Raw genomic sequence first — 16,367 nt, 5'->3', positions numbered from 1 at the left:
ACAAATGAGGTCTGCTAAAGCAAGCCACACAATAACACAGTACGTAACCTTTAGTACCCCTCTTCTTTTGCATGCTAAACATTGTAGAGCCGAGGGTCCTGCTTCCATACGGCCATATTGAGTCATGAGTACATGTGAACCAATATGTGACATAAATAAGCACTCAGACATGGGGGACTTTTATTACACATACCACTGAAACTCTCAGTTGAACAATTTGAATTTCAAATGGAATTAACCTGACATTAAACCTTTCCTGGCCATTGTGTTTTTGATTTAGCCTGTTAAATCAGCTTATACTCAAGTGTTAGCTTAAAGTTTGATTATTCAAAAACAGTGTGGATTCTAACTCGCGGCTCAAAAAATGGGAACCAGAACTCAGAGAAACCTTTAGGACCCATTCACACCAGAACATGGTGCAGGAAACCCACGTCCCATGCATGTTTCCCACATCGAGTTCAAAATGCACTACACTTGCAATCTTCAGTGGATGTCAATGCAATGCTAATGACACTCCAAACTCAACCTGTGTTTGCCTGTACTGGATCGTATGGTACACAAGTACAAGATAATCCAGATACGGTGTGTTTTTTTGTAGTAGTGCATGCACTACTTTTAATGTGATGCAGTGTAATTGTAACCCATTTCAATGAATAGCCTGAAAACGCACTGCACTCAAATCACACAGTAATGCAAGCGTGTTTCTGTATGATTCCTGGTGTAACACAAGAGCAAAAATTATGTATTAGTCTTTGCTAACATTGAATGTGTGCAGGAAACCCACGTTTGCATGGAATGTGGGTTTCCTGCACCATGTTCTGGTATAAACAGGTTCTAAAGGTTTCTCTGGTTACCATTGTATGCATAATCGGGTATATAATTATAACCATTTCCCCATCCACCTCTACTAGGTGCTTGAGGTGTAACCAGGGAAACAGATACCCTACTTCATACGTTTTTAGGAATATCCACTGATATGGCCCTATTTGAAACAGATCAAAATATGAACCATTAAGCTGACAGGAGTCCTTCTCGAGGGCAATCTTGATACCTTTCTCCTTTATCTCAATTAACTACCTGGAAAATGATATGAACATTTACTACTTCTTAATCTTTTAATACAGCAAGAGCCTGCATCCCACTAAAATGTTGGTGCATTGACCCTCCCTCTATTTGTCATTAGATCTCTGTGGTTATTGAGATTGACTTATGGAGGATCACACCACCTCATTAAAATGTAGGGAAGTGAAGTTTTGTACCATATGATTTTACTGGAATGACATCCAGGTTATGCACGAATATTGCACTTTCATCTCTTCCTGACTCAAACAAACCTAATCTACAGCTGATGGTTGGTGCTCTTTGACACCAAGATAGAGGACAGGGAGAAAACTACTATCCTCTATTTTATTTGTTTTATCTACTTTTTCTATTTTTTTTTTTCTTTTTTTTTTTTTTTTTTTCTATTGTCTTCCTTTCTTCTTCATAACCTCTTCCTTACAATTATTTTAGTTCCTACATTCCCCTCTCCCATCCCACGACTTCCCATCCTTCTATGCTTTAATGGAGTACTATAAGAAAAATGTATTTTTATATTGCTCTCAACCTGTTTGCTAATTCCAGTGCAGGATTTTTTTTTTTCTTAAGTGGAGAAGCTTATTATCCAGTGTGTTCCACAATTCTTAGTACATCTATGATACATCTTAATGATGTATGCTGTTTGAATGTTTTTCTTTGTACCTGTTCTGTACAACAACCTTTGGCTGATAGTTACATCATGTCAGTTGTGGAATCACTAAATAATAAATGAACAAAAAATATATACATACAATATATATATATATATATATATATATATATATATATATACTTCCCTCTATCAGAGCTGCCAAGACCAAAGTAATTAGGTTTTTGGTTCTGTGACCAGAACTAGAGCCACACCAGGAAAGGTAGGTATTTTAAGCTTAGGTTACTATAATTATGCATCCCAATTATGCTGGTAAAAATATTTTTCTTATATTGTCCAAATGAAAAAGTGTCTTATCGACATTCTTTTCAATTGCTTCAGAAAGATAGTTTTGCTCTTTCTTGCATCTGAGTGTGCCTAACAGCCCTATAACTTTATATCTTCAATGTAAAAGGCTGTGTTCCCTATGACTGTTCTATGAGATTTGTTTTTGTTACTACTGTGCTGCTCACTGTTCTCCTTGCTGAATGGGGCAGTCGTACCTAAGGGCCTGCAGTGCAAGGATCTCTCTGCTTCTCCTTCATTCTCTCTGTAAAACGATGCTTCCTCCACCTCTCTGCTGCTTCCAAACTTTTACGTGTTATAGATAAAGTCCCGCTTCTCTACCAATATGGTCAACTCAACACAGGGAATGACACCGCTCCAGGTGAGTGGATCCAGGTGAGGTAAATGGAAGTAGTGAGGACTCTTCCTACAAGCCTCGGCTCGCCTGCCTTGTAAACATATATAAGAGAAAGAATGGCTGGACACTGGAATACTGAATGTATCTTCCCATAAAGTGAAAAAGACAGACACCACAGAATTGTAGCAAGTGAATAGGTAGACACGTTTCATATGGTTACGTTGTGCTTACTCATTACCAAATGAGTAAGTGCACTGTCACTGTGTGAAACATGTTTTGCACTTTATGGGAAGATACATTAAAAGGAGTTGAGGCATTTTGGTGTGCAGCCATTGTTTTCCTTCTATAACTTCACACAAGGACACAGTGTTGGGGTGGCAAAATAAGGCCCCTTTTACATGGGGAGCTCTGTGGCTGCAATTGCTCAGCAGGGGATCTGTCCTCTGATCTTCTTAGTAGGTGGATGACAGGTCTGTGTCCACATCACTTAACCAGAGCGGACATGGACACAGCCCACTCTCCTCTTATGGGTGGTTGGATATAAATGATCCACCTGTGTGTTTACACCCCGCTACCAGCAAATCTGATCTGCTTGACAGAGAAAGGGAATGGATCTCTTTTTGGTAGATTGGATGTAGGCGGGTGTAAACTGACACGTGTCTGTTTACACCCACCGCTCCATAGAAAATAATGCAATGTTTCCGATCAGGTCCGCCTGAAAACTCACAGGCGGACCGGATCGGAACATCCATGTGAAAGGGGCCTAAGTGAGTTAAGGGAAAAAAGATCAGCTGGAGAGAGCGCACAGACAATACTGGTGACTAGTCCTTTGCTCTGTGCTTAACTTTTTTTTTTTTTTATTGCAGCTTTATGTTAATACTGGGGTATAGGTCCACATGGATATCATGTGCTGCAATGTGTGGAGTATTGTCCATTTATTGATATTAAATCATATCTCTAACTGAAGTTTGAAAGCAACATAATTATTTAAAGATTATGTTATGAAGACAATAATTAGCCAAGCTCTAGTCTCTTGTAAAGCATTACACATGGCACTAAGGCTACTTCAGTAGCGGAGGGTTTAAATCAAAGTCTTTCATGTTGTCTTCAGCCAAGTCAATTCTGTGCCTGTCATTTTTTTTCCTCTAGGTTCTAGATGCCAACAAGTGCTTTGAAAAGCAATCACATTCAGCTCTGTCTCTCCAGCTGGCAGCTTATTACTACAGCCTGCAGATCTATGCCCATTTGGCACCATGCTTCAAGGACAAGTGCCATCCTCTCTACAGGGTAAGTTCACTGAGCTGTCTGTTTCCCCTCCACTCCACAATGCAGGTGATCTGATAAAAAGGCTTGCGGCATAAGTTATATCTAATTAAAGAGCTTTTTTTTTTTTTTTTATTGTATTGCATCGCTGAATACTGTGTCATAATTCTTCAGATCTAGGCCTGGCAGCAAAAAAAATGCAAGGTTTGTGTTACAGGCTTTTCTTTTCACGTTATTTATTTTGGTTTTATGTATTCATTTTACAGTAGTTCTTGAATAATGTATAAAATATTATGATAAGGTTGATGTGAAGGATAATGATCTATATTTAACATTTTTTTTTACTTATATTCCTGACTGTATATGCTTAAATGCTGGTAGTGCAATATATATCATTATTCACATTCAATTTCAAGTCAGTTGGTATCTGTCTGTCATATTTAAAGTAGAACTCCAGGTCTGTGCAGATTCCAAATGACTCCATTACTAATATTAATTAAAGTGATTTCATGCACAGATGTGAATGCAAGCTGCATATGAAATTGCCAAGAATATCGCAGGAACCTTTTTCAAAGCGATGCAAATTGGAGTCACACTGATTTGAACGGTTCCATAAGCAAAAATATGGTGTGACTTGTCATGCAATTTTGAACTGTCCAATCGCATGCCAAGTCGCACTGGTATGACCGGGGGCTAAAACTATTTAGAAACTGACGAGAGTTATCTTTTTGTGTCTCCTATGAGCTTTAAAGGGATTGTAAAGGCAGAAGGTTGTTTATCGTAATGTATTCTATGCATTAAAAAAAAACCTCTGCGTGTGGTAACCCCCTAACACTTACCTGAACCCCCTCTCTATCCAGCGATGTCCACGAGTCCCTTAGCCACCTGGGGCTCTCCCTGCTGATTGGCACAGCAGTGGCACCATTGGCTTCCACTGCTGTCAATCAAAGTCAGTTAGTCAATCAGAAGAGAGAGGGAGCAGGGCCGAACAGTGGCTCGTGTCTGAAAGCTGCTTGCGGTGGGGGCACTCGACAGGACGGAGGGGCCAGGAGCAGTGAAGAGGGACCGGAGAAGAGGAGGATCTGGGCTGCTCTCTGCAAATCCACTGCACAGAGGAGGTAAGTATGACATGTTTGTTATTTAAAAAAAAAAAAAGAATAGACTTTACAATCACTTTAAGGATGAATTGCTCAACAGTGTTTGTAGCAATAGAGGTCAAAGACGGTTTGAATTAAAAGCTCATTTACTGTTTGGTCTCAGATTTACTTGCATTAATTTTAATAGAGAATGCATTAGAGAAGAACATTGCATAGGTGTGAATAAGCCTTAAATATCAATCACCTACTGTAGCCACAGGTCACTTTTAAAGGAAAGCTCCACATTAAAGTGTATTGCAGTTAAACTTTTTTGTATAGAGTGGTAGGAGATTAGAACCCTTTCCAGGTTTTTATTGCAGTGTAGGTCCCTGTTTAGGAAATTCACCATCACTTCAATCATCTTTTTTTCAGGGGGTTAATAAAATGGGTGATTTTTTACCAGAAAGCAATATAGTGATCAAAAGGTGAAGTTGAAATGTGTTGGTGCAGCATGCATGAGTTTGGGATTCTGCGGGTCCCCTTTAGTGGATAGATGGGTTGTTCTGTAATAATCATGTGATGCTTGATTTTATATTTTGTGCCTTATGTAATGAAACCTTCTGGGTCTCTTTCATTTTTGTACAATATATTGACACATCTTACCTTGTAAATCATTTTTTTTTGCGGTGCCTTAAAAGTCCTGTCCATTATTGAAGTTTTTGTACTACTGTGTTTTCTCATGTTTTCTGTGATCACGGATTTGCACTAATCCCTACATGCTTAGCTACAGTAACTGCAAAGTGTGAACAGTAAGGCCTTCTTTACACTTGTGTTGATTAGTAACACACATTAAAGCACCTACTGCTTTATCGAGGATTTGTGCTGCATTTTTGATGCTTCAATGAAACTTGGCAACTACGCTGTGTGTGTTGGTTTTCTATTTGTACAAAAGGGGGAGCAATGTCAAGTGGGAAGTGATGAAGCAGGGAAGTTATGTCGCCAGATTTGACGTGTGGTACCTGGGGTGTTTTTTTTTTTTTTATTGTAGTGTTTTTGGTAGCTCAGTAGGTGTTTTTTTGGCTTATCTGTACCCCCGCTTAGCAGATCTTCAGCTCAGCAGATTCTTGGCTCAGTAGATCTCCCTCTCAGCGTGTCCCAGGCTTAGTAGATCACCCACTCTGCAGTTTCCTATCTCAGCAGATGCCGGCTTAGTAGTACCCAACCCCCAGTGATAAGTCTTTAACCCCTTTATGTATTTTATATAACATGATTATCTCACTTTGAGGTAGTATTTGAGATATACCATGTGATCAAAAAGTTTAACAAGCTCACTTATACCTTGGTAAAAATGTGTCTTCCTGCTTACCCATGTGGTTTTGTGGTATTCCTGGCCCAGGCGACTGCATTAGTGCATATAGAGTGGCCAGTCCAGTAGCCTGTGACTTTGAGGCTCTGTTCACACTAGTGTGATTTCAGATGCAAATTGAGTCATACAGAATCACATGACAAGAAAAAAATATTATTATTATATTTATTATTATAATACAGGATTTATATAGTGCCCACAGCTTGCACAGCACTTTGCAATATAAAGGGATACAATACAATTCAATGCAAGATGGTTAGGAGGGCCCTGCTCCTGTGAACTTACAATCTAATAAGAATGAGCAGGCAGATGAAAAGGTAATAACTGGTAATAATTGTAAGGGTTGAACTAATGGGTAAAATAGAATATTTGGTTATTAGCTCAAGGCAGGATAGGCTTCCCTGTAGATATGAGTCTTCAGGGATCGCCTAAAAGTGGGCAGAGTGGTAGATAGCCGGGGTAGTGAGTTTCAGAGGATGGGAAAAGTCCTGGAGACGAGCATGGGAGGAGGAGTCAATGGAGAGAGTAGGAGGTCTTGAGAGAAGCGGAGAGGACAGTTTGGATGATATTTGGAGACAAGATTGGTGATGTAGCTCAGGGCAGAGTTGTAAATGGCTTTGTATGTTATTAGTGTTTTGAATTTTATACATTGGGCAATTGGAAGCCAGTGTAGGGATTGGTAGAGAGGGGTGGCAGATACTGAACGGTTGGTAAGGTGGATGAGTCTGGCAGCAGCATTCATGATAGACTTAAGAGGGGATAGCTTGCAGACAGGTAGGTCAATGAGGATCGAGTTACAATACAAGAGATAACAAGGCAGTGAATAAGCTGCTTAGTGGTTTCAACCGTTAAAAACTAGCGTATTTTGGAGATATTAGAGTCTGCAGGATTTGGACAGTGATTGTATAAATAACATTGTTTTCAATGGTGTCCATTCACTTTAATGCAAGTCAGCACAACTCAATTTTGGAAAAGGTTCCTGTACTACTTTGGTACTACCAGTGCAAGTTTGATCCCATAGAATATGCAAACCACATCAAAGTTGCACTACATAATCGCACAGAAAATCAGATCCAAAATCAGATCACAGTAGTATGAACCTAACCTCGAATTTAAACTCACAGTTGCACTTGTGAGCACAATTGTATGTACAGTATCAGGAATCAGAAGCTACCAGTACTGGACACATCTTGGTTCATTGTCTGAGAGGGCATAGGATTCATTAAGGTGAAAAAATATGAACCTTTACAACCCCTTTAATGTAATATTCCCTGATACTTAAAACTGTTGCATAAAAAAATAAAAAATATGATATTCCAAATTGTGTCATAACCTTGCATGCAGTGCTCCAATCCCTATAAAATCAGATCCATATAATACAAATTAATAATGTACCTAATGCCTACACCGAAAGCAAAAAAGAAATCATAAACTTGTCTGTGCACCCTGCTTATCCAAGCATTGTTTATGAAATATGCAGTCCCACATTTTTGCAGCGATTCCTCTTTACGCATAGGCAAAACTATATATATATATATAATATAATTATATTCATGTTGAGCAGCCAAACTCCTGTGTCCTAAATGAGCAGGGCAACTGCTCGACACAACGCCCGGAAGCCAGAGGATATCACTGGAGTAGTAGTGTCTACTTAAGTGATTTGCAGCTTGCATGGTATGTACATTGGTCCAAGCTGGAACAATGTACAAAATACCCATACCTGGACTGCTTTAAGCAATGGAACTTGAACAAGGATCAACCCCAGTTTATTCTTTGGATAATGAAGGCTCTTCATTTGGAACCTTTATACATTAGAGAATCATTTTCCTGTGTGATATTAGGGTGAAATGAACAGGCTTTTTGCCAATCTTTATAAATGGGGCCTCCCTATTCTGTAAATGATTCCTTGGGAGTAAATGTACCTCTTGCCCATGGCTATGCTACTTTTCTGGACTGACCTTAATTGATTAAAAATAAATAATGGGTCCGAGGCGCAAAGAAAATGTGTTCACATAACTATATCAATTCTTTGGCTAATCTTTTATCCCTTGACAGCTGTATTTGTACATAATTGTCTTACCTCTCTTTTTTTTCTATAATGAACAGCTCGGTTCAGGAAACTCACAAGGTAATTTATAGCAAGAATAAATTATATAGGGAAATATATCACAAAGCTATTTTCTTAGCAGGGTTCTTTTTTTTCCCGTGCTGCAATGACCATAAATCCTGCCAGCAAAACTCTATTAGCTGACCTGTGGCAGGAGAACTTTAAATACAAATTGTAGTGAGGCGCTTGTCTTCATCAAGAACTGTCTAGAGAGAGCAGGCTGAAGTTAGCTGTGCCCTCCAGCTGCCCCAGCATGCTTTGCAGTTCTATCATAACAGGTCAATAGCAGGTAGTAGGCCAAAGTAAGCTGGCCCTCTAGCTCTGTGGTTGTCCTCTGCCCTCTTCAAGGGCCAACAACAGTGCATATTTTTCAGTTCTCCTCACACTGCTAAGATATATGATGTTAATGTTTTACACAGGTTAGTTGTTAAATTGAATGTATATGAATATCATTTGTAAACTGCCATTGTTCGCTTGTTTTTAAAGGGGCAGATTCCAGTGCTGTCTTCCTGTTGCTTGCATTTCTACATTGTGAATCGTGACCTAGAAAAAAGTTGTAGAATTGATACAATCGTCAATTGTTTTAGACTTACTGTTATTATTATCATACAGGATTTAAATAACGGCAACAGTTTGCGCACCACTTTTCAACATTGGGCTAGAGACAGTACAATTACAATATGATTCAATACAGGAAGGATCAGAGGGCCCTGCTCGTTAGCGCTTACAATCTAGAAGGGAGGGTCAAGTGGAACAAAAGGTAATAGCTGTGGGGGATGCCAGATGGACAAAATGAAAATACTTTACATTTTAGGTGTGGGTAAGATAGGCTTCTCTGGATAGGAGGGTTTTCAGGGATTGTCTAAAAGCTAAGAGTAGGCGATAGATGGACTGATTGGGATAAGGCGTTCCATAGGCTTGGAGAGGCTCTGGAAAAGTCCTGGAGATGAGCATGGGGAGGAGGTTATAAGTGAGCTAGAGAGCAGGAGGCCTTGAGAAGAATGAAGAGAATGATTAGGTTGGTATTTTAAGACTAGGTCAATGATGTAGCTGGGGTAAGAGAATTGCTTTGTAGGTAGTTAGTATTTTGAATTTGATTTGTTGGGTGAGCGGAAGCCAGTGGAGAGATTGACAGAGAGGAGTAGCAGAGACAGAGTGGTTGGTAAGGTGGATGAGTCTGGCAGCAGCATTCATGATAGACTGAAGGGGGGGTAGAGTATGCAGAGGTAGGCCAATGAGGAGGGAGTTGCAGTATTCAAGGCGAGAGATAACCAAGGGGGTGAATTAAGAGCTTTGTTTTGTCATTGGTTAGAAAGGGACAGTGATATTTTGGAGATGTTCCGGAGGTTGAGGGGGCAATATTTGGACAGTGATTGGATGTGTGGCTTAAAGGAGAGTTCAAAGTCCAGGACTACTCCTAGGAACTTGGCACGTGGAGATGAACTGATAGTGGTGCCATCAATTTTGACAGAAAAATCGGGGGAAGTGGCACATGGGGGAGGAAAAATTATAAGTTTGCTTTTGGATAGATTAAGTTTGAGGAAGTGGTGTGACATCCAGACTGATATATCTGATAGTAAAATAGTGATACATGAGGAGACTGAAGGAGTGAGTTGAGGGCTAGATAGTAATGCTAACCTGAATCGGTAGTATGGCTTCTATAAATGGAGCAGCTGGGAGGAAAAGGGGGGCATAGTTGGGCTGTCTTGATGAGAGCCTTTGACCACCCCTTAGTTGTATTAACCCCTGCCACAATGAAAGATTATGGCAGTAAACCAGAAGGGTGAGTAGAAAGATGGTTGGTGCATTATTTCTCCTTCAATGTCCAATCACAGGCGTGGGCAGTCATTGACCAAGCTGTTATTTAACTGCAGTAGAGAAAAAAAATGTCAAAATCTTACTTGGCTGTTTGTCGGGTGGCTTTGGTTTAGAAAACTGCCTGAACAAGAATGCAAATTATTTGGCAAAGAAGTCACTTCACACTGACATACTTCAACTGTGTTTTAACTTTTTACTTTCCCTTTGTTTTCCTTTCCTTTGAGCAGACATCAAGGGCTAAGACAATTCAATTGTTCTTTGTTTACTTTATTTTTATTTTTCTAGCATTGTATAAAATAGGGAACAGTTAGATGTTGAACTTTCAAAAGCTACAATGTACTTGTAAATTGGGGCGGCTGTTATGTTTGTCTAGCTTGCTGGGTTTTACAAGAGAATACACTGGAGGTCTTCAACTACTGTTGTGCTGTGCTAAACTTCTAGTGTTGCCTGCTCCTTTAAAGAGCAATGGTCTCCTTCCAGGCACTCCTGCCTATTAAATTAAAGTGTTCACAGTGATTATTTTACTTTCAAAATTTTTTATTAATGCAAGGTACATACAGCTCAGAGAAGTTTACAGTTCGTCCTGCACAACATTAAGAAAAAATAATAACAGATAGTACCAAGGTTTGCATCAAATTGTAACAGTGGTGACATAAAAGTCATGTAAAATAAAGTATAGCTTCATGAGAACAAGTATTCTCATGGTCCGACCTTTATAATGTGTAATAAACGTGAACATCTCAAACAAAGGCCAGGATGCTAAGAATCAAAAGGAAAGCAGAATATCTAGTTTCGTGTTTACAAACAAATACAACACATAGAAAACATAACTGTTTATGCCCAGGAACACCACTAGGGTGAACCTTTATCACAGTTGGGTACTTCCTTAAGACAGAAATTAAAGTGCAAGGCGAAAAGAGTAGATGGAGAAAGGGGGAAATGAGAGAAAGAAGGAAAATAGAAGGGAAGAAGTGAGAGAAGAAAAGTAGAAGAGGGGGAGAGAGATGGCAGAGTGGGACCATAGAGGAAATGAAAAAAGAGGGATCAGAAGAGTGGGTAAGGTGGGTAAGTAAGGTGGCCGGCCGGTTCCCAATCAGCTACCAAGGACCAGGAAAAGGTTGTCATTCAGGGGGGGGTTGGGATTTAAGGTGCTAATAACCGATGATCAAAATGTGGGGGTAAGTAGTGATCGACCCACGGTTGCCATATCTTGGTATGTCTGGGGACAGTATCTTTAACAGTAGCTTCAATTTTACTGTGTATCATTGCTTGTGTAACTCTATTCTTAACTTCAGCCGAGCGAAGAGTAGATGTCTTCCATGCTTTAGCTATTGTTTGTTTAGCCGCGGTGGTGACCTGCAGAGCAAGGCGTATCTGGGCCCTAGTGAAAGAATCTGGGTAAAAATTGAGAAGGGCTAGTGCTGGGTCAGGATCTAATGAACTGGTGAACAGAGTGGATAAAACCAAAAATATTTCAGTCCAGAAGCACTGTGCCACTGGGCAAGTCCACCAAATATGCAAGTGCGTGCCTCTCTCGCTACAGCCACGGAAACAGTTTGGAGAGTATGAAGGTAAAAACTTTGCAATTCTATCTGGTACTAGGTACCAACGCATGAGAACCTTGTAACTCGCCTCTAGAGCCACAATGTTCGATGACGATAGTTTAGTGTGTAGCCATACATCAGACCAGTCGTTTTCTTCCAGATTTAAGTTCAGATCCCTGGACCAAGACTGCGCATATGTCGGGAGTGTTGACGGCTGGGAGGTAAGGTGTGAGTATAACTGTGATATTTGTCCCGGGGCATGTGGGTCCGTATTGCATAATTTTTCAAATAATGTATATGTGTTCGTATCCCTATTCAAGCCAATAGTCTGTTGTACAAAGTGCGATATTTGGAGATAACGAAAACATTCATTATTTGGCAATTGTGATTGAACTTGCAGGGAAGGGAACGATTTGACCGTATCCCTGGCCACTAGGTCACATATACGCGTTAGGTTTGCACGTTCCCATGCTTGGAATGAGGAGGGGGAGGTGTAGGCTGGATAGAACTTAGGGTGACCGATATAGGACAACAAAGGGGAGTGCGGGGAGATCAAATGAAACGGTTTACGAAGTTTATCCCAGAGTTTGACAAAGGTAGAGGTTATGGGGTTGGATATTGGGCCTCGGGAAGCGGGGGGGAGCCAGAGAAGATTAGTTAGGGATATCGGGTGAAGATCTACTGCCTCCAGGCTCACCCAGATGGGGATTTCCACTTTAGCATGATAAAGCGTGGCTTGAGCAAGTTGGGCCGCGTGGTAATAATGTTGGAAATTGGGTATACCCAGCCCACCGGCCCTATGATGGCGAAGCAAAGTGGGTCTAGATATTCGTGGTTTCACAGGGCCCCATATGTAATTAAATACCCGGCCTTGAATTATGCGGTGAAAATAAGGGGGAACCGAGATGGGAAGGACTCTGTATAAATAAAGAAGTTTAGGGAGTAGGGACATCTTGACCGCGGCAATACGTCCCATCCAGGATATGGAGAGGGGCCGCCACTCCTGGAGTAAGGAGGAGAGATGCCTCAACATTGGGAGGTAGTTTGCTCGGAAGAGGTCCGCAGGATCTTCGGTTAGTTTAATACCCAGGTATGGGATAGCCGAATCAGACCATTGAAATGGGAAATTAGTCTTAAGAAGCGCCAAGGTGTCATCTGACAGTGATACATTAAGGGCTTTGGATTTTTTCTGATTGACTTCTAAGCCAGAGATTTTAGAGAATTTATCAAGGAGATTTATTAAATTAGGGATGGATGTGTGTGGAGAGGTGACAAACAGTGCATCATCAGCGAATAAGCATAGTTTATGAGTGACAGAAGCAACCTCCAGTCCCTTAATATCTGGGTGCGCTCTAATCAAAGCAGCCAGGGGTTCTATTGCTAAAGCAAAGAGTTGTGGCGACAGGGGGCATCCCTGCCGAGTCCCTCTTCGTATAGGAAAACTTTGGGAGTTAAACCCAGCGTATGTCACCAAAGCTTGCGGGTCAGCATACAATGACGTGATCCACTGTAGGAAGTGGGGGCCAAAACCCCAACGTTTCAGAATGAAGTGGAGATAGGACCACGAGACTGTATCAAACGCTTTTCTGATGTCTAAGGATAGGAGGTGCATGGGGATGGAGCGCGTTCTCGCTAGGTGTTGTAACAGGACTACTCGGCGAATGTTATCACTAGCTTGCCTACGGGGGATAAAACCTACTTGGTCTTTGTGGATCAGATTTCCTATGATCAGATTGAGACGCAATGCTAAGATTTTAGATAGAATTTTTATGTCTACATTTAGCAGGGAAATTGGTCGATAATTGGACCATTGGGTGTCATCTGAGTTGGGTTTAGGGATCATAACTATCTTGGCCAATAGAGAGTCTCTACCAAGGGGTTGTTGTTTCAACAGGGCATTAAACGAATTTGCCAATAAGGGTGCCAGGATATCTGAGAATTTCTTATAATAACTGCCAGGTAAACCGTCCGGGCCTGGACGTTTGTGTGGCTTGAGCAATTTTATAGCTTCCAGTACTTCATCTGTAGTGATTAAAGCATCAATAGAGTTTCTGGCTGTGTGGGATAGTTCAGGTAAAGACAGGTTCTGAAGTAGGGATTCGGCATGCTGAGGAGAGAACTGAGTTTTATCTGAGTAAAGGTCAGCCAACTTCTCACGGAATTCGGCTAGAACTTTGATGGGGTTGCTTGTGTGGGAGTTCTTAGTAGTTTTAAGTCTAATCGGCTTACGGATTTTATCTGGTTGTCTGAGGCGTAGGGCCATAAAGGTATCTGGTTTATTAGCTTTGGTGTATATCGTGTGACTAGACTTACGAAGAACCTTGTCCGCTGATTCAGCTAACAAAAGATCCAGTTCCAATTTAGTTTTTTCAAGGATAAGCTTATGGGACTCTGTCGGTGAACTTTGGAACTGGAGGAAATGTGAGTGATACTCTTCTTCTAATTTTTGCTGTCTGATCTGTCGGTCTTTCTTAATTTGTGTGGCTAGGGATATGCAGCTGCCTCGAATTACCGGTTTATGGGCTTCCCAAAGTAGTACCGGGGAAATATCTGGGTTAGAATTATGTTGCAGGTAGTCAGTGAGAGCAAAACGAATATCAAAGCAGTATGATTGATCAGTAAGGTGCGATTCGTTCATGTTCCACGACCTTTCCTTGGTTTTAGGGATCAATGAGGCGATAGTAGTGACTACAGCGCAGTGGTCGGTCCAGGGAATCGGACATATGGTGGACTGGAGAACAACTGGGAAGGATGCTACGGGTGTCAGTATATGATCAATCCTAGAAAACGAATTATGAGGATATGAATAAAATGTGTAATTTTTTCTCAAAGGATTACACTCCCTCCAGGTATCTATGAGGGAAGCCGAAAGGAACTGTTTCCGTAGCTGAGTCGAAAGGGAATGACCTTCAGGCGTATACGGTGATTTATCTATATGTGGTTGCAGAGTCAGGTTGGAGTCCCCACAAATAAAGAGTGTACCCCTACTGTGGGTCTTAATAACCTGTAATAGGTGCGAAAAAAAAGGGTTAGGGTTACCGTTCGGGGCATAATAGGAAACCAAAGTGGTTTCAGTATCTTGGAGTAGGCCTACCAAGATGATATACCTCCCCTCTGGGTCTTTAATTCCTATTGTGGGTGTAAAAGGCAGAGAATGATGGAATGCTATCAGGACACCCCTCTGTTTAGAGTCTGCAGAGGCCGTAAAGACCTGAGGGTAACGGGAGCTGAAAAACTTTGGTGTTTGGGAACCTGAAAAGTGCGTTTCCTGTAAAGCAACTATACCTGCTTTCAGAGAGTGAAAGTTTCGGAAGGCCTTAACCCTCTTACTGGGGGAGTTAAGGCCTTTGACGTTAAGAGATAAAATATTCAGAGGGGCCATCGAAAGACAGGGTGAGAAGAGCTATAAAATACTATGTAAGGAGTAGGAACCGACCGGCCAAGAAGAGCCAAGAGAGGCGGAAGGGAGGGGGGAAGGAGAGAGCAGAGAGAGGAGAGAAGAGGAAATTTGTCTGCAGGGCAAACCATGAGATGACATAAACAGTCAGATACCAAGATAGGTTGCTCGGCCAAACAATGCTCAGTCTCCGGGGTCCAACACAGGCAGCCCAGGAGAGCGCGCATTCTGAGGGAGGGGAGCAGTGGCTATTCTCCACCACTGTCGGGACAGCAACTATACATAAACACTGCAATTTACAGAACCAGTAAAAAACCAAAACGAAAAGGAAAATAATATAAAAAAAAATGAGCATTAGGACTTGTCTTAATGGGCATGACACCCAGAGGTGTCGGATACAACAATAAAGTGATATATAACATCCCACCAGGGCGGAAATTCAGGGATCTTTGGGTGTGCAGGTGTATGGAGATGGGGAAGAGGGGGATGGGGAGAGGGTTAGTCGGGAAGGGGGAGGATAGGCTAGGGAGGGGGGGGAAGGGAAAAAAAAAGGGGGGGGGGGACAGAGGTCATGAGGTAATTTGGGGAGGGATAGGGAGGGAAACCAGAGGAGGCGAAAGCCAGGGAGGGAGGGCAATTGGGGAGCTGGTGGGTATATGGTAGATAATTAACTAAAAAAAGCTAACATCATCTACAAATGCAATTATTAGTTCATATAAAAAAATAATCGCGGATATAACCTGACCTCACTGGACCAATATAGTGTGGGTGTGAGGCTCTTTTAGCATAGCAATAAAAAGTGATTCACAATACAATGGAACAATATGAAAGTTAGGCTCCATGTAGTCAAGGAGCCTCAGGTCAAAAGAAAAAACGGATAGATAGCAAAAAAATTTGAATTAAAAGTCGTCGGTGCTGAAGAACTTGAAAAAGAAAAAACGAAAAGAAGAACAAACAAGTACAAGTACGTACGAAACATCGTGTTGAAAAGATTCGGCGGAAGAGGTCCTCCGGAGTAGGGGACACTACCCATCTTCCGTTCGGATATCCGAATCCTAGAGGTCTCACAGGGAAATGTAGAAAATTTAGCAATAGAAACCTGAAAAAGAAAGAAGTGATAATTTCCGAACAGTTAGTTCAGCACGGTGGGCGAGATTTGGGAGTGGAAGCTCTGTCATCCGACAATCTGGCGGGGGTTCCCTTGCGGACAGACAACGGGCCAGGCTGGTTACGATGCAGCGTAGCTGAGTAAGGGTGCGCTGCCGAGCGTGCTGGAGTGCGGGGTAAGCTGGTCTCCGAGTGTAGGTCCGGACGGACTAGGTGAAGGCTCTCCAACAGGCGTTGCAACGATTCCGGGGACGAGCAAGTGTGTTGCTGACCCTGATAGGAGAATTGTATGGCAAACGGGAACCTCCAGGTGTACTTCA

The 16,367-nt window shown here is 41.6% G+C and overlaps 1 protein-coding gene across 2 annotated transcripts in view; it reads left to right on the top strand.

The window, feature by feature from the left end:
• Positions 1-16,367, top strand: part of NBAS (NBAS subunit of NRZ tethering complex) — a 1,050,553-nt gene that overhangs the window by 577,045 nt on the left and 457,141 nt on the right. For both annotated transcript variants that reach the window (XM_077488811.1, XM_077488809.1), the window contains one exon: positions 3,519-3,656. In XM_077488811.1, coding sequence (XP_077344937.1) covers positions 3,519-3,656 — 138 coding nt within the window. The remainder of the gene's footprint in view (positions 1-3,518; positions 3,657-16,367) is intronic.

The sequence above is a fragment of the Lithobates pipiens genome, unplaced genomic scaffold, assembly GCF_037356315.1.
Source record: "Lithobates pipiens isolate NorthernLeopardFrog02 unplaced genomic scaffold, aLitPip1_a1.2 Scaffold_18, whole genome shotgun sequence".
In the NCBI taxonomy this organism is placed as follows: domain Eukaryota; kingdom Metazoa; phylum Chordata; class Amphibia; order Anura; family Ranidae; genus Lithobates; species Lithobates pipiens.
The sequence above is the reverse complement of the archived record's forward strand: the minus strand, read 5'-3'. Positions and strand labels throughout refer to the sequence as shown.